The 23,906-nt window shown below is 36.1% G+C and overlaps 1 protein-coding gene across 2 annotated transcripts; it reads right to left on the bottom strand.

Annotated features, from left to right (window-relative positions):
• Window positions 1-1,554: 1,554 nt before the first annotated feature.
• spidey (hydroxysteroid 17-beta dehydrogenase 12 spidey) lies at window positions 1,555-21,681 on the bottom strand. 2 transcript variants are annotated; one of them, XM_028304869.1, is made up of 7 exons: window positions 21,442-21,681; window positions 14,349-14,395; window positions 11,212-11,287; window positions 10,131-10,296; window positions 7,384-7,552; window positions 6,163-6,476; window positions 1,555-1,773 (listed from the first exon to the last, which is right to left on the bottom strand). In XM_028304869.1, the coding sequence occupies exons 1-7, from the start codon at window positions 21,587-21,589 to the stop codon at window positions 1,752-1,754; spliced, it is 942 nt and encodes a 313-aa protein (XP_028160670.1). In that variant the 5' UTR covers window positions 21,590-21,681; the 3' UTR covers window positions 1,555-1,751. The 2 variants fall into 2 exon arrangements, with proteins under 2 accessions (XP_028160670.1, XP_028160671.1); XM_028304870.1 differs by lacking the exon at window positions 1,555-1,773 and having other exon boundaries at window positions 5,247-6,476.
• Between the last annotated feature and the right edge of the window lie 2,225 nt (window positions 21,682-23,906).

Here is a 23,906-nt window from a genome sequence, read left to right as displayed (position 1 = left end):
CTTTTACTTTTCCCTGTCTATCGAACAAGCAACAAACTTGTTAAAATTGACTTGGGTGGGCTATTACTATTTTGAATTAACTGTGAAGCAATCACAGAATCGATTAGTACGAGCGTTTCGTCTAAAAGCACTAACAAACTACCATAGATTGTTGTTTAAGTATTCCTCGCTTCCCAAAAACTAAAAACAAAATGGATCCACTCCACACTAGATTGCGCTCGGAGCTCGCCGAATTGGTTTTAATATTAATTACAATCTCCACTAACTACCGGATTGCGAGCGTCCCCCGAAGACATGCCCCGTTTTTTACATGGGACGTCCCGTGTTTGTCAGCTAACGTTGTTTTAGGGTTAATTTGGATTTGGAAGTCTGAAACCTAAAAAATCACACATCACCTGAGGGATAGACTTGAATTTTAGTAGAGGTGTTTTTTGGTAACCTTGAGGTGTACTTTTTAGGTGCCCATGTAACTCATTTTGAAATTCAATTGATGATAAGTAAATAATAAAAAACGTTACCTTGAGTGATCTCAACATTACAGAGCATTATTCAAAACCATTTTCCCAAAATAATCTAATTAATCATTCGCTGAATCTAACAGTAACTACTGTGTGCTACAATATCTTTGCCTATTTACTGTTGTAATGAGACAAACAATCAGCTGTGTATAGTTTATTACATAATACCGTAAATAAATAACAATGCTAACAGGATACTTGCAATGCTATTGTCGACATGGTGGCACTTCTATTGCTGCCCACCATCTCCAATGTGTAACTCATGGGGGGAGTCCTTGTAGGTACTTGGCCATCCATCTCATACAGATCAGCCAAATAATGAACGAGAATCCGACAATTATGACCTGCAGCACATCGATGTTCTGATGATATCTAGGGATACTCTGTCCTTTGCACATAGTTAAGTCTTAGGTCTTCTTCGTAACAATACTGCTGACCAGGATAAACAGAAGTAGTAGCACCACTAAAGAACCGATGACTGTGAGCATCTGATTCAGGGAGAAAACCAGCCCACACGTCCCCATGGTGGTGTCTTAGCAGGAGGCCCCTTGGAAATATTTACACATCCAACTGAGAACTATGAGCAGTGTCACGAAGGCAAATGCGATCAGCAAAACCTGGAGTACATCGACGTTATAGCAAACTCCTTTCTTCCCCATTCTCTAACGTCCACTGGTTATGTGACAGACGACCAAGAACAGCAGCACCAGTATCACTATAGACCCTATCACCATCAGCAGTTGGTTGAGATTGAAACTTAATCCGCACGCACCTTCGCCTTTTCTACCCATAGTTCGCTAACGTACTTTTTGTAACATCGTACCGGAGTACTCTAACATTTTTGTAACCGTTACATTTGTGTATTTTTGATATTTTGTGCGGATTTTCTGTTTTTATGGTAAATTAGAAGACATTTGATTTTGACATGACAGTCCAAAGAAAGTGTTTGACGTACTGTCACTTCTCTTTGGTCATAGTCTGTGATAGGTGCAGTGAAAGAGATTTTACGTGGTAATGAAACACAATGATTTCTTATGTAAATTTTTTTCAGCCTTATTCAGTACGAGTCAGCGTTTGTACAGAACGCATACCTTTTATAACAATCAACACATAACAACTAAACTTTTTGTAAATAACATAAACAACTTAATTAACATTGTACTTAAAATTATTGAGTCTGCTTTGAGTTTAGTTCGTTGTTTCAACTTCACATACAAATAACTCCCAACTGCCTTACGGTTCCAATTTTCCTTTCCTGAAATGATATTTTTAATGAGAATATTACTTACTTTTATAAATGTATACCACCACCAGTTGTAGGATTTAAGAAGTATTTTACATATTATGTACACGTATCTTCACCATTTTAATCTACTGATTTGCGATATTGGCGCAAAGTTATTTTATTCCAGTAAAAATAAAAAAAGAAAAAAAAAAAATTAAGGTTTATGAGTGGTACAGCATTGACCTAAATGTAACGGATACGTTCCCTTAATCAATCTTGATTCTTACACTAAGAACATGAAGTACCTACCTACATTATCTTCTGCCTTTTCCCTCTTCTTCTTAAGCTATAAAATCTATCTATTTCTGCACGAATTGATCTTGTTTACTTATGAAAGTAATTATAGGTATCACCTACATATGGCTTTAGTAATTTTTAATACCTCTCCAAGTACAAATCCCTGGAAATCGCATTACATTTACATTGCCCTGGGAAAGGATATCCCTGTCAGAGGAAATCTATGGGAGAGCACAGTCAAACTCAACACAGTATATTATTTAAATTGGCTTCAAGTTAAGCCCTACGCACACGATGAGTACCTACTGCCTACTTTGAAAACTTACTAAAAGTAAGTCATTTTTTGTAGCCGAGTCGCTTTGGAAAAGAAACGGTCATTAGTAAATTCTAGAATAGCAATATTTTTAGGGTGACAAGCTTTTCTTGAGTATCCCTACTTCAGGGCATATTTTATAATTTAATACACATATTAAGATAAGTGTTAAAAACTATCTCCAGGAATTGGGCTATAACTAGGACTTCGAATTTTTGAACATTCAGAATCTTCTAAATAAAAAATCTGCGTTGTAAATATTTTGAGGACACATCTATTTATAGAGTACCATTTTATTTATTCGTTGATTTAAGTATTAATACTTTAGCAGCTACAGTAACTAAACACGTCGTGTGCGCTAGACCTAACTCAGTACGGAAGCTAAGTCTGAATAAAATAAAGATTTAACATTCACGCTCCAATGTCCAAAGTCTCGAATAGAATGTTGCATTTCGTTTGTGCATTTGTAGGCTTTAATGCAATTTACAACACCCATCGTACTCGAGTATTAGAAGAGTCGATAGTATCGATGTCTATTACACATGGCTTACTATCGATACCCTGAATATTGTTCTAGGTCCATTGAGGGCACTATCGATAGTTCCGCATAATACTCAGTATTGCTTTTGTATAGGAAAAATATTAGTTCTCATACATCCGATAAGTAGAGCATAGTTTAAAGTAATTGTTCGACCGTTGAGAACATTGTCAAGCAGTAAGTAATTATTATTTTATTATGACTGACTTTTGTATAGTCATTGTTCGACCATGAAGATTATCTTTGTTATGGATAACTTTTATTATTTTACGAGTATTATGTCCGTGTGTTTTCTTTCAGTATTACAAAGTCCGTTACTTTGAAGCTGTGAACCGGGCTACAATATAATGATGGAAAATGACTGAAATCTGAATCACGCTATCTTTCAAATAAAAGTTGAATAAAGCCTGTTTTAAACTATCAGAGAGATTATTATCAGTAAGATAATTATGAAAAATATTTGCATAAACTCCAACTCCACGTACAAAATCAGTTTAAAAATGTATATTGTTATGATGTATTGGTGTTTTAAAAGCATGATAATAGTCCACCACCGAAGAAAATCAAACCAATTTTGTTTCAAGCCATAATTTATTTAGGAACCAAACTTAAAACTAATTCAACCCATTTATTGCTTTCACACTACTTTTACATAAATATTAATTGACTATTCTATGTACACTTTTAAACTAAATTGTTTGCAAGGTATGGCAAGATTAATATAGGTACTGGTTTAAATGATTAAAAATCAGTTTATTACATCGAAAAAACTTGAGAAGGATAGTTTTAGTAAGTTCAAGCAATTAAATATAGAAGTACAAATGGCAGCATATTAGGCAAACAGTGTAGAATCTTATTCGTTGTAATACTAGTCCAGTCATTTAAGCTTAAATTAGGTAAGAATCTCGGAATTCGAGATACCCAGCTGTAAGTCTGTAAATACTTGTATATTGACACCCTAAAAGTTGTCTCAAAATCTACATATGGTAGGGTGTAAGCAACTATTAAATTTTAAGGTCAACGGTCACAAAAATCGGTTTTTTGCGCTTTTTTTAGAAATATCTCATTTCCTATGGGTTTTTTGCTATTTGTATTTATTATCAATATTGTAGAATACTAAATTCTCTACAAATTTTGTTTAAAAACTTTTTTTATACGGTGAACCGTTTTCGAGATAGAGGGCGGAGAGCGCGCGGTCACTGCATCACTTCAGGTCTACTTAAGCGGTTTAGATTTTTCATACAAAAGGATTTTCCCGCTAATTCCTGTGGGAATTTCGGGAATTCCTTGTTGTAACTAAGCTTTGAGTTTACTAAGGTACCTACATGCCAAATTTCAAGCGTCTAACTTCCGTTAAGCGTTTAGATTTTTCATACAAAAGGATTTTCCCGCTAATTACTGTTCTCGTGGGAATTCCTAAGTATACTATAACCTGCCCAGGTGTATGAAGAATAATTGTACCAAGTTCATACAAAATTAATTTGAACTTACTATAATGACTGGACTATACGTGTTATTTTGGAATAAGAATGCAGTTTGACGTGCTATCGACTAGAACCCGGTCGAGTTAACTGCGTACCTGGCGCTGTGACGTCACATCGACGCTCTGGTACGGACGGGGCAAATGCGGGGTGGTGTGCGGGTAAGTGGGAGGGAAAGTCGCATTCCAGAGGTGCGCAGTTCGCTTGATCGGGTTGTACGTAGGTACATTCAGCGTCAAATATGTATAATGATGACACCCAAAGTGACCAAAAAGTTGATAACACCACCTTATTCCAATTGTAACAAAGACGTGTTGCGAACTTTTTGGCTACTTTGTGTGTCACAAACTACCTATTTGACGCTGACTGTAGGTACACACGACAGCACATCAGGTTACCCATTTTTGTTGCAAAATCGCCCATATTACAACCGCACAAGAACCCACAGTGGTTACGTTGACGTGGCGTCGTATGTACATACAATTAAAATATTTGGATATCATAGGCACAGAAAGTGAAATCACAAGAGCGTGCAGTGCATTACCATTTTAAGAGAACTACATAGTAATAAAACCCAGGAGGACTCAAAAAGTAGATTTAATAAAAAAATATTATCTAATAAAACCTTTTTAGTTGCAAACTCGTTTAGTTTGCAACTAAAAAGGTTTTATTAACTTCTTAATTAACCCTCCTACAGAGTTGAGGTTACTGAGAAAAATGTTAAAATGTCCTCCAAGGCTTTAATTACAAATTCATATTTAAAACTAGATTTCACAGCGCAGGTAGGTAATATACAGCGTTTTATTCTAATGTTAATTACTTAACATCTTTGGTGTTAATCTTGGCAAAAATTATGACATGCGGCAAATGACCAACGCTTATAGAATCCGACAATCTAATATGTTAGGACAAAAATATACTGAAACAGATAATAATTACTTTATCATCAGTTTTTTAAAACGTGTTACACGCACGTAAAACGTGTCACAGTCGTATGAAAAATCAACTGTAAAATGCGCAAAGAAATTGCAAGTTTGTAAGTGCCCTTAGGAGTCAGCTGATCTTATTTACACGCAAGATTGTTGGATTCTGTTTGCGTAAAAAGAGGTCAAACACAGGATAAAAGGAAACTTCATACAACAATATTTGTTCGGGAGGTAGATTTTGTGAAATCATCGAGGAAACTTACAATTATCTCAATTTAAATGCAATGCAATGAAGTACGAAGAATCCTTCATTTAAACAAAAAAACAAATACCACTCAAAAAGTCATAGTCAATGGATATTCCTTTTTCTTGTGATTCGGATTTCGGCACACGTGCGAATCTGTTCTGCACAAAAAAGGCACTAAGGATTGTATTAACTTTTTAAGCGGTCTTATTTGTTGAAGCAGCACCTGTGGTATTTAGCTTAGTTACAGCTTGAAGCTATAGTACTGCTGGTTGTTCGTGAATGGCTTAAAAGGCTGGCGACTGACTAGGACTATTTTGATGGAGCATTTACAAACCACTGTGAATCGAGATCTACTTGTATGATTTAGTTTCAGCAAGAAGTATTATTTTAAGTGATTGAAATAAGTAGACTCGAGATTTTGAGTAGTACGAAGAATAAGAACAGAAATCTGTGATCAGGATAGCGTCATTATAGCTTACAATGTCGCTTGTCTGCTCCTATTCTTCCCAAATATAACTCCCGTTCATAACTTCACGAACGTTACAGCTAAATGTCCGAGTCAAACGCCAGCCCAATGTTAATACATTTCACCCGAATCAAATTACTGTTTCTTGTACTTTTTGAGGTAACGCCGTCTCACGTTCAGCATAGACCTGGACACCACCCATTCGATGACAGGTCCAAACATGTCCTTCGCGAACAGGATCGTATTGAACAGGACATAGTGTGGGAAATAGCCGGCCGTGTCGCTCGTTGTTCCCACCAAGCCAAGGGCAGATCGCACGAATTTCTTAGCTGATGGGGACATCAAAGTCTCCCTCTTCAACCCTGACATGTTAGAGAGGACGTATCCAGGGTTCACGCTTTGGAAGAGGATACCCTTGTCGGCATACTCAATGCGGAGGCAGTCGGTAAGCTTGATGACGTATGCCTGTAAATAATATTGTTATGGTAGGTACTTTTCAGAGGAAACTGAGCAGTTTTTTTACACGTTTTTCGTGTTTATAATAATTTATGCTGTTTTCATTTTTACATGTGACCCTGACTTTTGACGTACGAGTATGTTACTCGTAGTTTCGTTTGGTTAAAGGTTATTTTCGCTCGCTTTTAAGTATGTTGTGGGTGTACGAATGATATAATTAACTTTTTAAAAAAATAAAACCGACTTCAAATGCGTGAACACAAAAAAAAACTAAAAATTAAAAATATTGCGCATAAAAAAGTTCATCCCCAATTTTCCACCCTTGGGGGTGACATATTTTCTTCAAATTCGCATGAAACCACCCTTTTGATAATACCTATTCAACAAAAAAATAATCGTTCAAATTGATTTATAATCAGCGTAGATATTGCGTATAAAAAAGTTCATCCTCAATTTTCCACCCTTGGGGGTTGTTTTTTCTATTATTAAATTTCAATGGGACCACCCTTGAGGTATTACCTATACGCCGAAAAAAGATTTGTTCAAATCGGTTCATAATTGGCGGAGTTATCGCGTAACAAACATAGAAAAAAAAACATACGGGTCGAATTGAGAACCTCCTCCTTTTTTGAAGTCGGTTGAAAATGGCACCTCAAGCATCTCAAACCCAAATATGTCCATGGCTATGGTATGTTAACTACTTTAGGGCGCATTAACCTCTAGTTCCTAAATTATTTGAAAGCTTTATACCAAGTTGATATTGACATGGTTTAAAACCGACGAAAAAAATATCGTTACACATTTTATGAATTACTCAGCTTGTACATTTTCTTCAGGAAGCTTAGTTAAAATTGCAGTCCTGTGTCATAAAATCAGTAGCTATAACTTTACACACTTTACTCCAAAATCTTCTTACCTTAGTCCCAACATACATCCCCAAGAAGGGTGCCGGAATGACGCCGGTGCCAGAAGCGATGTTGATGACGACACCCTTACCTCGCTTGACCATCTCAGGGAGAACAATTTGCGTCATGCGCGTCATTGACACGATGTTCACGTTGATGAGGGATTTGAACCTGTTGTCCCTGGTGAAGAAGAAAGGATTGTTAATATGGTGGACCTGTTAGATGAGGGTAAGAAACAGACGATGCACACACACTTGAAAATTTCCACGGGTTCACTCAATGTCTAAGTAGCTCAGATGGAAGAGCAGTTGCCCGGCAAGCGAAAGGTCTTGATTCCCATTTTAAGCAGTTCGATTTTTTCAAGTTATTTTAAAAATAATTAGATCGAGAAGCGACTCTTAACGCCAGAAAATTTTGAATAACGATGCAATTTGGTACCTAATTATATGGCTTGTGACAGACGCACCTAATGGAAACGGGCTATACATGCCATCAGTCTGTAGATATTAGAAGTGTATGAATCATCATCATTTCAGCCATAGGACGACCACTGCTGAACATAGGCCTCCCAATGATTTCCACAATGGCCGGTTGGTGGCGGCCTGCGGTGAATATACGCGTTGAATATTAATAGAATAATCGTTCAATATAAAAGAACGTAAGAAAGCTTTACATATTTCCCTACTGATATTTTATTATCTCCACTAGCAGGGATACTTGGATTTATTTCCATTCCATGTAGTATGGATTACCGCTAGCAAGTGGATTCATAATCGATGAGAAAATGGAACATACTATTTTACCCAACATTACTTATATGAAAAACATTTTCCTATAACCTTAAAATACTATACCGTACTGTATGTTTTTTCATGATTGTTACGTAAAGTAAGCAAACGTTGCTTTAACTAACTTGTTTGTGATTTCTCAGGTATTTCCATTTCCATACCAATTCTCGAAAAATGTAGCCCATAAAATTTGCTATGAAATTACTTTCAAACCACAAATCTCAACTGAAAAATTAACAGTCTGAAAAACTGTAAGCCGAAAAATTTCATGCGCTTAATAACAGATCATCACTTCGAAATCTTCGAATGGCATTTCAACACCCATTTGTATGTCAGTCGCATAAAATTTAACTGCCTCACAATACGTCTTACGCAAAAGCATGTCCCGGTATAATTCTCAAAACATTAATATAGGAGGAGTATTTTGGCACCATATTGGAAAACAGCAAGCTTTCCAAACGAATGCTGGATGTTGATACCCCATAAACTGGTGGATTTTTCCATAAACTGGAAACAGCCGAGCATTGAACCTATTAATTTTACGAGAACTCCAAATAATGGACGCTAAGTGAATTCAATTGTTTGAAATCGATTCTGACGAGAGTCGGTAATGATAAAATAAAAAGGGAAGATGAGTTTTTGAAGGCAATAATCGATTTGTAATGTGAAATGTATTGATTGATAATATTATAATCGAATGAAATCCAGCTAGAAAACATCATTCAGTAACTAAATTAGCTACTAAGAATTTAGACTTTGAAATAATGTCAGTGATGGTGATTTGGGTAAATTAGAAAAAAATGATTTATTAATATGATGTGTAGACTCGTCATATAAATATTCTTCTTCAGCCATGTTTGATTAAATAGCCTTTTCTATGATTGTGAAAATCATTAGGATTGTAAGAAGAATAAAATTGATTATTAATTTATTAGAAAGTGAGAACTATTCCACGTGAAGTGTTTAAACGAGACACTTGAAGCTTGAGCTTTCTTCTTAGCAATTTCACTTCTATTTCAATATACTCAAGCGGCATCGACAACTCAGTATTCCGAGCTACCGTGTCAATAGCACGGTATTTCATTGCGCGGCACTCCGGGCGCAGTCGGGTAAAAGTACATTAAAACTTAATCAACACAAAAGGACTGCAACTCTAACTTTAACCGGTGTGTTTGTATGGAGTTTGGCAGACTTTTGACGTGTGTTATAGTTAAAGTAAGATGGTGCAACCGAGGGTTTACTTTATTTAGCTTGCATCATAAGTATTTTAACGTTAGGTACCTACTAAATTGTGATTTCAATTTTTTTTGTGCACCATCTCGTCGATCGATTTCAGTCGATTTCAATTCGATATTTCGTCAAAATAATCTGGTGATTATTTTGTTTTATTTCAAATTTCATATTTCCAACTTGCCTCAATCCTCACGTCCCTAGAAACCCAAAGACGCGTGAACGTCAAAAGCGTGAATAATATTTCGAATTCGATTGAGTGCCTTCTCAAGGATGCAATACCGCTGGTTGCCGTTCAATTTTACACCTCCAGGATATTAGGCGACGCGACAACTGCTATAGACGTGGATAAGGATCAATTTGGAATGCTGGATTTTGTGGAGTGGCAAATGCGACTTTGAACACGAATGTTGATATTTGAGGCAATTTTTGATTTCCTTTTTTATACTTCGATTTTGGAAGTGCTTGGGAGATGCTTACTTGGCTGAATAGCTAAAAGCATTTAATTCACAAGTAAATAAAAAAGAAACGATAATAACGATTTTCCTTTATAGGTCAAAACTGTCATCTCATTAGAGCCATCAAAAATGCAGGACTGGTCCATTTCCATCTTACAATATTTAATTAGTTTATATGCCTTCTCTATGTTTTTACCTGACTGCGCCAGAAAGAGGATTATTTACAGGATTGCTTGTGTTAATCATTCAAATTTGTTTAAGGCTTATTTACGACCAACTCACCAATCAGGAACATCCAAGAAGTACTCAGGGTAGTCGTACGAAATGCCGACATTGTTCACCAAGGTGCCGATCTCGAGTCCCTCAATAGAGGTCTTGATGTTGTCGTAGATGCTCTCTGAACTGAAGTCCGCTTGCACCACCTTGGTTTCCACTTTGAAGTCTTTTTCTGGTTAGAAGAAATTTTATTATAAGTAAAAATTAAAGCCCTTCAAGTAGGTACCAGCGAATCGAGACACAATATTATAGCTTACATTGTTATTTAGTCAAGAATATGTATCTCTTTTTTGGAAAATAAACATTTATTTATTTATTAATTGTTACCGCGGTCTCACGCAACTGCTTTAGGTTTCATGGGATACCAAGACTTAGGCCGTAGAAAACACGCTATTTTGATCATAGGTTCATCGTTGATCATGAGTGGTCAAATAGTAAATCAGTATCAATATCATTGCGCGACTCTTATACAGGGTGGAAGTTTGTAATGCTACCTGGAGTATGCGATATGGATGCAGTTGCGAATTCGTAATTCGCCGAAATTATCTTATCTATTTCATGTAAAGTCGCCAGCATAATTCGCCTGCATATTTTTGTGCAAAATAGTACGTGTACGAGCTATATAGCAGTGTATGAAGCGTGGCAACGTTTGATAAATTGGTAAGTCAAATTCTTCAAATAAAAAGATTTAAGTACTATTGGGCTGCAAGTTTCCCAAAACATATGACCGTATAACATAACCTCTAACATAAACGGGTGGTACTAAACATAAAATTACAACATAAATCTTTGGTCTAACGTCATTCATCACATCAAAAACAATTCCACTAGACACAAATGGCTTCTTAATTGAGTTAACTGAATTAGTGCTGGATCCTATTAGACATCGGAGATGTTACATTCAGAACATAGGGCTCTTTGTGCGACAAGGGCCCCGTTTATAATGGGCGTCGTTATTGAGAAGGCGTTAACTAATGTAAGTTTAAATTGTATGAACTTAATTAAAATATATTATTGAATGTAAGAACAGGTGATGTGTATTTACTGCCTGTATTACTGGATTTGAACCAACAAAATAGGTACTTACCAATTTCTTCAGCTACAGTCTTGAGTTTGTCCATAGAACGACTGACTAGAATGATATCACAGCCTTTAGCCGCCAACTGCAAAGAAACATTCCAAATTAGTCATCATCATCATCATCAGACAGGTTTTTGTGACATAAAGTCTATCTATCATCATCTGTTTAGAAGTCCACAGCTTATGACATAGGTCTCCCTGACTGCCTAAGCATCAAACTAAGTGGCTCGGGGCAGTTTGTTGCATCCAGCGGTTTCCCATAACCCTAACTAATTTATTTATTTTATGGAAAACAAGCAGCATATTATGGGTATGTAATAATTAATAGATGAGGCGGTTAAGATCAAAAATGCCTTAGACAGTTTTCACAAATAGAAACATAAAATATCTAGCCAGCCCTATTTTATTTTTCTGAATTGTCACCACTTCTGAGCAAAGTGACGACAGTCACGACCTCCCAAATGATGCGTGTGTACGTACCTCCCAACTGATGCAACTGTAGGTATTCAAAAATTTTGGGAATGACTTAGCCCAAGAACAGAATCAAAATCCGTATCCTACAAACGCCCGTCGTGTTAAAATCATCCCTAGCTGAAACCTAAACCGTATCAAATCTCAGCTAGCAATGAAAAGGCCATATTTCCCCAGGTCATGCATCAAGACTAGACCCGACATGCATATTGCATGGCCGGCGTGTCCGCTAGTTATACGCCATTTTACATAAAATGCTAATATAACCGTTTGCAGTGCACGTGGATATTTAAAAGAATGATTTATTAACATTAGCAGAGGGAATTTTGAGTTTAACCAAATGGAAAGAAGAATGGAAATATTAGTGGAATTTACTTCATGAGTCACGATGCTCTGAAGGGTGCACTAGGGTAATTTAGTCTTAAAGACACATTTTGCCTAACGTACATAAAAAAAGACAGCCCTTTTTGTCGCTTTGCGCACCATCATCACTGCCGGGGAATAGGGTGGTGTGTGGGACTCCCGGCGCCCTGAAAAGAGCACTACCTTAATTAGTGGTAGCGGTATTCTAGTCAAATAAGTAATATTAATTTGAATGAATCTTCTCCTCTTTTTGATGTTATTATGATATTTACCCCCATCATTGTAATGGCTGATTTTGAGGTCTTATTTTAAGGTCAGACATAAAACTCATTAAACTCATTTATTTTAGCAAATAGGCTTTTAAAAAGCACTTTTACACGTCCCAATATTAACCCTACCACTGCTTCGGGACAATAAATGGGCCAGTGCTGAGAAGAAGCAGCGCAAGAAACTCAGACATAATTATCATCTTACCAATAGTCACAGTAAAAATAAACCTACCTAACAGAATTTCTTCCACACCATAAAATCGACTAGTTTCACTAACGTTATTCATAATACGTTTAATGACTATCCACTGCAATCCGTAGTAGTTAATAGTTGCGGCACTAAAATTGATGGCTAAGCGTTAGACCACAATAATCTTATTTCAGAATCTTGTCAGTGGTTTAGCACCTCATGCATATAGTGATGGAGACCATTAGCTTATGGGTTATCGATATACAGGGTGGAATTTTGTAATGCCACCTGAAGGGAAAGTACGAGTACTCTTAATACTGTAGACAGAAAATTTTACTCAAAGAAAACATTCCTTTATTTTTGAAAAGAAATAGAACTGCATTCAACGATTTCCAAAAATTTGCTTGCTACACTCGGGAATCGAACTAACTAAAATCTGTTAAAAATTACACTCTGTATTTTTATTGCATCAATCGTTAGGGTTAAAGTATAAGGATGAAATCTCTCAAACAAACTTGATAAATCAAATGAAAGGAAAAGCATGAAATCTTAAATTATTGTAATTATTTACAGAAAATTGTATGTTATGGTGGTAAATTTTTGAAAAAAATTCGAAAATCTTTGAATGCTGTTGTCTTTATTTTCAAAAATAAAGGAATGTTTTCTTTGAGTAAAATTTTCTATCTACAGTATTAAGGGTACTTTCCCTCCAGGTGGCATTACAAAATTCCACCCTGTAGACTAAGAGCTAGTGAACGCCAGACCTACGTCATTTTAATAAAGCTGAAAGTTTGTCAGCGTATGCTCCTGCTATAACTCCTTGCCAGACAGTTTTTTTAGGATAGCTGCCAAAGCCACGATGACCCAAACTTCATGATTCACCAACATTCTATCCTATATTGGGAGCACAGGCTGACAAACTTTCAGCTTTTATAAAATGACGTAGGTCTGGCGTTCACCAGCTCTTAGTGTAATAGTTCCAAATTATTTATTTTATTTTATTTTATTTATTTATTTATATTAGGGAAACAAACAATTTTCATATACAGACAAATAATCACACAAAAAATAGGACAGAAATCAGCAAAGTTTCCACATTTAGGTACTTATATCGATAAAAGTTTACGAAAATTAAATGTTCGTCGTAGCAACAAATACGAGTATTTACAAACATATTATACGTAAAAAGTGATGAAATTCACTTATCAAATCTTCGCGTCTGTTGAGCCGTTAATTTAATTTGGTCCAATGAATACAGATTTTGTCCATGAACGGTAATAATTAATAGGGATCAATTTGGAAATTCTAATTACACAATGGTTTTAATTTTATTGTAAAGATGACGAAATTTAATCATCTTAAGTTACATAATTAATATTAATTTGTCAATTATGTTTGATGGAATATTTTTCTTCACAATCTGACTGATCTGCTACTTTGATTTAACTTTACCTAATACTTTTATTAGGTGATCAAATAATTGGAATAATATTCAAAGTAGATTTATATCCAAGAGCTTAATATTTCTCCCGTGTGAGATGTTTTACACGTTTTACATGTTTTACAAATAAATAATTTGATTCCCTATTATTGAAATACCCAAATTATCGACTCTCTTCTTTTTTTTTCGTGTCGACAACAAACCTGCACAGTGTCAGCCCAAAACTCCGCCACAAGAGTGGCGTTGTCAGTAGCACTCATCAAATCCTCCTGAGTGCAGTTGCTTGGGCACTCAGGGCACGACATCGACTCTCAATCTATCGATAGCCCAATGCCCACATGTCAGGCAGCACTATAATCTCGTATAGCATCAGAAGCTACTGCATAATAAACATGGAGATAGCAATTTACCTGTCTGGCGTACTCCTTGCCAATGCCGTCTGTGGCGCCGGTCACCACTGAAACAAAATTGAATTGGTTAGCATCATCATCATCATCATCATCAAGTTATTTAGTCTCTAGAGGACGTGCTTATTTCTTGCTTTTATTACTTTGTACCAAATTTTTTTCTTACTTTCTTTAATTTACTAGAGCAAATGAATATTTCAATATAGGTAGTCTTAATTGCAGCGGGATTAATTTAATTTACTTTATTTATTGTACAGACGACGGCACGTCAAGGTAACCACTGTGGGTTCTTGTGCAGTTGTAATAGGGGCGCCTAATTACAACTGCACAAGAACCCACAGTGGTTACCTTTTTACGTAATTTGCATCAAAAATGGGTAGCCTGATGTGCTGTCGATAGAGGATTTGGCCTGTATTTCCCACTCATTGCTACATTGGCTAGTTTACTAATTTATTTATTTATTTATTTATTTAGGAAAACCAGGGTTTTACAGTGTGTAATAATTTACTAATCGCAATTGACCCTGAACCGGAATTGTGGATAAACCCAAGGGCCACAAAAACATTTTTGCGCGTTAAAAAATCTCATCACCAAGCAAGATGAGGTGCCGGACGCTCGGCAGATAAATTATTATAAGAAAAACATACATGTGGTATATAATAATATGAGGTGATACAAATATTCGCCAAAAAACCATAAAAAAAGTGTGATAGATGGTTAAAATTCAAAAGGATGGAATTTTAAGGATTTCAGGATAAAATAAAAAAGTGTATAAAATTATAAATTAATGACACAACGATAAAACAGTAACACAATGTCAGAAGATGCTCTTTTTAATACACAATGATTTTAGATTTCACGTCTTAGGTTATGTGATAAAATCTCTACTAATACTATAAACGCGAAAGTAACTCTGTTACACTTTCACGCACAAACCACTGAACTGATTTTGGTTTAATTTGGTATAGAGATAGTTTGAGTCCCGTAGAAGAACTTAGGATAGTTTTTATCCCCATTTTTAAAAAGGGACGCGCGCGATGAAGTTTTTCCACAAGTTTTTCTGTGACCAACAAAATATTGACGCGGGCTAAGCCATGAGCATAAGCTAGTCTTGAATAAGATCTTTATAACGATATATCTAACAACAGCACCTTCCACTAAATTCTCAGCAAAATTACCGGCAATCCAGAAGACTAGTATAAATATTCATTCGGGTTCACTCGACCCGCGATATCAATTGCAAATTATGTAGATGGCGCCACCCGCAAATTGTTGATTCAGCTCTATCAGCGTGTACACGATTATTGTTGGAGCACTTGGAACTTGGGTTGAGAGCTTCTTGGGTTTTATCTTAAGACTCGGTCTCAAGAAACTAGAGCTGTAGAGTTTGTTTGGTTGAACGCGCTAATCCCAGGAACTGCTGGACCGATTTGAAAACTTGTTTTTGTGTTGGATAGCCTATTTATTGAGGAAGGCTATTAACACTATGCTACGGCCAAGAGCAGCAAAGCATCAATGAAAAATGTTCCGAGAATGGGAAAAAATATTCAAGAGTTTTACGCGTACGAAGTCGCGGGCACAGCTAGTGTAAAATAAGACCAATTTTGGAAACTGACCAGCAGAACTGCCTTCTTTAGATTTAATTTTTTTGGACGTTTGATGGGAGAGGCTTACGTCCAACAGTCCACTACTGTCATTTTCTTATCTTATACGAAAGTGGACAAAGTCACAGGGAAAAGCTAGCATTGTGCTAAGAGCAGGACATTTTAGTCAACTTCCTTGTAACCTCGACTATTTACAACTTTCTCAAGAGACCTGTCTTGAATTATATTATTATGGAAACGAACGTTATTGTCATAGTGAAGACAACCTTATGCTTAAAGATTTATGACGCGTTTTCCCTTGAACTTGCTTGGCATGCGCATGAGTGAAAGCTGCGTGATTCACCGAGTTCGCGCCAAACGTTTGCGGCGCGTTTGATTGTTGTCGTCGACTCTATGCCAATTTTAATTAGGGTCATATTCGCATGTGTAAAATTTTTGTTTACGAGTTTACAATGCGTTTTCTATAAATAAATGAGAATTTTGCATATTTTTAGGAGTTATGTGACCTGAAAAATTATATAACATAGTCCTCTCTACAAAATACCTACGGTAAATCACAAATAACTTATATACAGTTACTTAATGAAGTATTTATCCACGTGTATTGGTTTATGTTTCTAATATATCACTCAAACATCGTCTAGACTATGGGTAAATAAATCAACAATTTACTAAAATAATGATAGAATGTGATCAGTGTAGCTTCTGTCATGGTCATGGTCAATATCCACAATTTCCAAATAAATTAATTTTGCTACAGATAATAAGCTAAACGAAATGAATCAAGTGACACTATACAAATGAGCTTAGTTTAATAATTATAAGTGCTAGTCCGGAGAGAATTAATGAAAATCTGATTCGTTGAAAATCTGGCAAATTGTGAATTCGCGATTCTGTCGATTTGCGAATTTTGACTAAACACGTATTTGACCACCTGCTTTTCTGACGATATAATAATATGCAGGTCATCTAAATAATATTTATCATATTATTTAAATAAAAACAATGTAAACAAACAACGGCTTAGTGTCTCAGCATAATCAATTATTGACTGTTGTACTTGTAACACCAACAAATTTTAAGACGAAGTGGTCTCGAGATAATGAAATTCCTCAGAGCGCTGTATTAAATACATGCTTTCCAAGAATTTTAATGGCACATCAGCACATTAGCTTCAGCTTAATGAACTTAGTAAATATCTTAAGTGGAGCGATTAAAATAATTATTTTTGAACTACTTTCCTTTAAAATTACGACTTTAATTCTTATATCCTAAATTTTTAACAGTAAATTTTTTGGAAATTTTAATACAAAGTGTAAAAAAAACATGTTTAAATGTATCGAAACATACCTACTTAACATACTATGTACCTACAAGCGTTAAACCAGATTTAAGAATGTTATTACATAGACAAAAACAAACAGGTCCTCAGTTATTTGAAGTAGGTAACTTAGTTTAAATATACCATCATCAAGCTTTATGTCACTATTTGTCGTGTATCTCGCGTAGTATTTGCCATTAGCGTTTAATTTATTCACATTCCCCATAATTTTTATGGCATTGTGTTCAATTGAATTAGCATAGCCGAATAATAATTACCCTTTAAACTAGTTTTATTCGTATTTTTTGACGTAATTATTAAAAAAACAAGTTCAACAAAACTATACATTGAGTATCATCACTTACGGGACTATTCCCACCTCTCGTTCACACCGCTGCAACTTTTGTGTAGCCAGGATCTACAGCTTGACCGCCAATAAAAACCCAACCAGTGAAGGTCAAGTTTGTCCCGGAGGAAAGTTAAACTGTCATTGGACCCGCAACGAAATTAATCAGAAGAACATAGGAGGAGTTCGAAGTTAAGGGTCGACTTCCCAGTTCCAGTTCAGTATCGTCACCTAGCTAACAGGCTCCTTGCCTTATAAAGAGCTATAATACTAGAGAAGGATCACGTTTATCTGCAAAGTTTTATACTATAGAATGGTGTCCGTATTTTAGTTTCATCTGTAACTACTGCCCCAGCATCTTGGTAGGATTTAGGGCTATTTTATGACTTAGTATTTGGAGATAGTAGGTACCAAGTCATTTCTTAGTCCCGTCAGGAGAAGAAGGGTAGATGGCAAGATGTGATATAGAGCAACTCCGCTGGATAAGCAGCAAAGTAACTAAGCTGAACAGAGCTTACTGGCACTGGCTAAATATTGATTTGACCTGCTGGCCAAACATGTGATGGCTACTGCTTGGTTAGTTGAAAGAGAAGTCGATAGTGGTCAGCATGTAATAATAATTAACTTTGTTACAACCTACCGCAAAACAAGGAAAATAATACGGCTCTTCATTAACTGTAATATACGAAACGTTATACCAAAGCTGGCGCAACAGTTATCTTGCACGTAACCAAGAAATTGCGCAGAGAAATTATGCATGATGCGGTAATCCATGTGATGAACAACTTCAACACAGAAAAACAAAAACAAATAAGAGGTGGGTATCGAAAGAGGTTTTGATTGAAATAAGCCATACTTAATAAGGGCTGATTTTTCAATCGTCAGATATCTTTTATCTAAAGAATAAACTTGTCATTTTGACATATTTCCCATATCGAAACTGTCAATGTGCCAAACTTATTCTTCAAATAAAAGTTACGCGACGTTGGAAAAATCGGCCCTTATCAAATTGATCTTACAATACGTAACAACATTTGTGACATTAATCATACCACTGCTGGGACAATGATGTAGGTTAGAGCTCAGAATGAAGCGTTTAAGAATTTAGTTGGCATAATGGTCAGTGCTGATAATGAAGCAGTGTAATACATTTTCCCATAGAAAATGTGCGGAACACATTCTTTAAATGACACACAGTCGATGATCGACGACCTCATAAAGGTAGCAGGAAGGCACTGGTTGCAGGTCACCACTAACCGGGCGATGTGAAAATCATTGGGGGAGGCCTATGATGAAAATAATGGCGTAGACCTCTTGGTATTATTATGATCATCATCATCATCATCATCTCAGCCATAGGACGTCCACTGCTGAACATAGGCCTCCCCCAATGCTTTCCATGCTGCCCGGTTGGCATTATTATGTTAGTCCATTTCAATAGCTTTATAGTAAAAAGCAATGACGTGTTATGTAAGTTCCCCGCCCACACTATTATGGTGATAAAAAGCTATAGATGGCATGACATCATCATTAAAAGTTATACTCGTAGATACTGCCTAATATAGTAGATGGAGGTTTAAATATATTCAGCGTAGAGACAGTAGAGGTTAATAAGGTGTCTTTAATCAAGAAAATTCTACAATAATCAAGGGAATGTTGAGTTAAAAACTAACGTTTTTAAAGTCTTTTGTACTTAAAGTTTAGCATCAAAGACTTAAATAAAACGTTCTTTTTTAAACTTTTCAGCCTCACCTGTGAGCACTAAGCAAAGTTCTTCACATTAGTCTGTCTCCAGGCATACATTTAACTAGCAAAGTACCAATCTAAGCACTTTGGGATCGTATTTAGTTGTAAGTAGTTTTTTGCAACAAAAATTATACAGAGTGGAAACGATAAGTGATCTCACTCAATTATTTCTAAACTACTATACAAGATATCAAAAAACTAGTTACTGATCCTGAAAGTGCTTCATGAGCTCTATCAAACCGTATCAATAATAGGTTACAGAATAAACTGGATGTATCCGAAAATTCAATGTTTCCAGCTTATCGTTTCGACCCTGTATTACTGCAGAAACCTGTACCTTTGTTGCCTTTAGTGAATAGTTTTGAACTGTCAGTAAGAAGTAAAATCCACACGAGAGACGTCGGCAAACTTTAAATACTCCCTGAGCACGAATAAAGTAAAAGTTAAGCAGGAAACAGTAAAGGGACAGTTGTTTAGCCAACGGCGATAACTCTTCATTTGGGGTGCGTGTATTGTGATGTGGTGCTAAACTTGAGCTTGGGGATAAAATTCCAAATTAGCCTTTCAAAGTTTACGAGAAAAATGTGAAAGTAAGAAAGTTATTTTGGCTACAACTTTGGTTGTATCAGCTGTAACAGATCATGAGAGCAGAAATCGTACAAGTTTAGCTCTATTTAATATCGGGAAGCCATTGGAATATGGTAGAATCTTTGATTTTCTGATTCATGATGAAGAATCTTAGTGAAAAACCAGACTGAACTCTAATGTTACCTAGAAAACTTAGTTTTTGTGAGGTTAAAATCCTATTCTAACTTTGTTATTCCTTAAACTTCAATTGTAAATAATAATATGTTTGCAAAGGATAACTACGATGAATCCTGTTCAAAAAACGATTTTAGCTTTGGTTTATTTATTTAGGGGGAATGCGATTGATGACATTGGTTTTGGTTGGGTCCATGGAGAAAAGAAAATGCTTTGATTTATGATATACCTAAACACTACTGTTTTACGTAAGTTCGTTAATTTCATCAAAGTAGGTATGGAATATGAACATGAGAGAATTCGTGCGCAAATAGCTTATTTACAACGCTGAAAATTCAATCACGTCACAATGTCACAGACGAAGGTAATGACAGTCTATTGTTAATACCTCCTGAAAAACAATCGCAACCTCTGAAATATACCTCTTGGGGTTAATGTTCATTGATTTAGAATAAATTATTCACTTTTTAGGTACATTCTGTAGTAGGTACCTAGCTCTTTAAATATTTTTTAGCTCAATATTTTTCCTCTATTTTTTGGACTGTGGGTCATCACAATATCCAGTTCTGTTGTCAAATTTTCAACCCAATTCACAATTTATTGCTTGGCTTGGGCTATAAGTATTATACTTTCCTGTCACTTCCTCGAATTTTTTTGAGGAAAAGATAGCTATTTTTTTTAAATTTCAGAGCCAGTCTCTATTGAATGAGATCATTGTATGGTTTTGAATTCAAATTGTGTTGGCTCTGTTATTGAATCAGTTCCTTGTATGGTTTTGAATTCAGATTGTGTTTCTTTGTACATTCTAATGTCCTACTTAGTCATCAATAATTTTCTTTTCTCTCATTATTTTTAATATCATTTGTATTGTATTACAGGAGATAGCTAGCATCAGTAACTTGTTTGAATGCGTTACGTTTATTGCACCCAGGTCAATGACCTTATTCATGATTATCAAGTCAGCATTGATAGGAAGTGAGTGACACTTATGTAACCTACATACATAATTTTATTACCTACGTATGAAGCTCCGACTCCGAGTGCTCCGAGTAAATTGAAGTCACGTTACTGCACACAATTTTATTTGGGTTTGTTGAAGTTTGAAGTGTTATTATTAAACATAATCGATGAACGAATGCATTGATGCCGAAATGGTAGGCATTTCGTGTTATCAGTAGTGAATATTATGACTGTTATTAGCCAATAATACGGCGATAAGGTGCACGATTTGACCACGCACATGAATTTGCAACATTACACGAATTACGATAGCAAAAACATTAAGAAAAATTCTGTCAGACTCAAAACTGTACTTACATGCCCATTTCCCTTTAGATTTGAAATCCACCTTATTGATTAATGGTCCAATAGCGAATGTGTACACCGCGCGGAATATGCTTCTTAACAAAAAGAACACTGCTCCTACAATTAAAGCTATCGCGACTTTCTCTAAAGCAGTCGTCATGTTTACGAAATATTTTTACTTTGAGGTTACGGCCGGAGAGAGTCGCGCGGTTGACAGTAACCGCACATGCGCACTGCGGACGAAGAAAGTACGCATGCGTGGTGAATGAACGATCAACGAGTGGCCCCGATAGTGACCGAATTTTAGCGACAACTGGAAAGAGACGGGCGTATGTTTACACGTTCTCGCTTGCACCGCGCGATGATAAGCCGTCAACGCATGGTTGTGGGATGGTGAAGACCGGCAAGGTCGTTCGAAAATTGTGGAATCTAAAGTATTTCTATTGGATTTGGAGACACCGCATTAGTCTGCAATCTTTCTCCTACTTTCTTAAAACCTGCTGCATACCTACTATAATACCTATTTTCGAGCCCTGTAAAATTTGAGAGCCCTCCCATAGGGCTCCGACATTCAGAACACTACTCATTTATTTCATAAAATATATTTTTACATTTAGTTTTTCATGTTATTTCATAAATAGGTAAATAAATAAATTACCTTCTTACACAATAACCTTTAGCTAAGCTAATCTTATGTTCGGGTTACAAAGCGACCCTCAAATCGCAACATAGCAGTCCGACATCCGCTGCACGGACCCAGTGGTCCGGTAGCCCAGTGGCTATTTTCGCCTCATAAGAAATACCTACAAGTGTCGACTAACCAATGAGACTATTATATTCTGAAAAAGCAAAAAGATAGACAGAAGCAGCTTTCCTCATGAAATAGTGGGTCTATTTCATATCGTAAAACAAACTTTTAAAATGTAGTCAATGACGCATTAAAACAAAAAATATCAGTTTCCAATCGCGTTTGATTTGGCCTTCAAAATCCTTTACTGCGCAGATAGTTTTTGTGGTTCTTAGAGCCAGATATAATCTAGGTTCCTTTTATAACATACTAGCTGACCCGGCGAACTTTGTTCCGCCTTAATGGCAATAAATAAGCAGACTTTTTTTTAATTTCGAACGGGATAAAAAGTATCCTATGTCCTTCTCCTGGCTCTAAACTACCTCCCTGACAATTTTCAGCTAAATCGGTTCTGCCGTTCTTGAGTTATAAGTGGAGTAACTAACACGACTTTCTTTTATATATATAGATATAAAGAACTGGCAAAGAGGCTCACAGAGGTTGGTGATCAAAAGGCTGCCAGTTATTTTGTTCAACGAATAAGCCTGGCCATACTACAACGTGGCAATGCTGCCAGCCTTTTGGGCACCATTCCGACTGCGGCGCTGTGGGTGATATTTTTTTTATTTTGTAAAAATATTTTGTAGTTAACATAATAAAGTTTTTAAGTAATTTTAAGTTTAATTGTAAATATTATTATAAATGCCTATAAAATCTAGGTTCCTTTACCTTATAACAATTTTAATGTAGGTTTCCTTAATAAACGAATGAGCAAGCTTTTTAGGGTTCCTTTATCCAAAAGGAAAAAACGAATTTGTTGTCCATCTATTTTTCATAAATATTATATGGAAATAAAAAAGTGAACTGAGCACTCTAGTGCCACCACCATGTCACAACATGCCTATCGCAATGAGATCAGCATAAAATATGCCGTGGCTCACGGTGAAGAAGACCACGACGCTGGTTTTCTGTGTGCCCCATACAAATACCTAGAATACCTACCTACTTGTTACTGAATTTTTATACAATACGAGTGATACGAGCCTCTTGCACAGTCAGCGTCAAATAGTTCGTGACACCCAAAGTGGCAAAAAGTTGACAACACAACCTTATTCCAATTGTAACAAAGACGCGTTGCGAACTTTTTGGCTACTTTGGGCTAAACACAGTGGCTTCTTATATCCTTAGTAATAAAGGTGATAATGCAATAAAATGCATAATCTGATGTGCTGTCGTCTATACACTTCGGATAACCTTGGATGCAAGTTTTTAAATCCTTTTAAAGATCTCTGTACAGTGCATTTTTACAAATGCCACTTGTAAAATAAAGTAAAAAGAACAATGTAGGAAGCAATGGTCCAAGGTTGGTTAAACTTCTCTATGAAGTACATTTACTTTACCCTTCCCTTTTAATATAAAAAGAGCGTGGTAAAGAAGTAAAGTTAATTCTTCCTGACAGATAATAATGTAAAAATTATTGAACGACGTGTCTTTCGATGATTTCTTTTGTGTCAGGTAAGGTAAGAAAATTATTGTTTCTATTCGTCATCTCATCATCATCATTATTTTAGCCATAGGACGTCCACTGCTGAACATAGGCCTCCTCCAATGATTTCCATTGCCGGTTGGTGGCAGCCTGCATCCAGCGCCTTCCTGCTACCTTTATGAGGTCGTCGGTCTACCTTGTAGG

This window comes from Ostrinia furnacalis, unplaced genomic scaffold, assembly GCF_004193835.3.
Source record: "Ostrinia furnacalis isolate ACB-3 unplaced genomic scaffold, ASM419383v2 OfSCF1544, whole genome shotgun sequence".
Lineage (NCBI taxonomy): Eukaryota > Metazoa > Arthropoda > Insecta > Lepidoptera > Crambidae > Ostrinia > Ostrinia furnacalis.
This window is presented reverse-complemented; position numbering and strand designations above follow the sequence as displayed.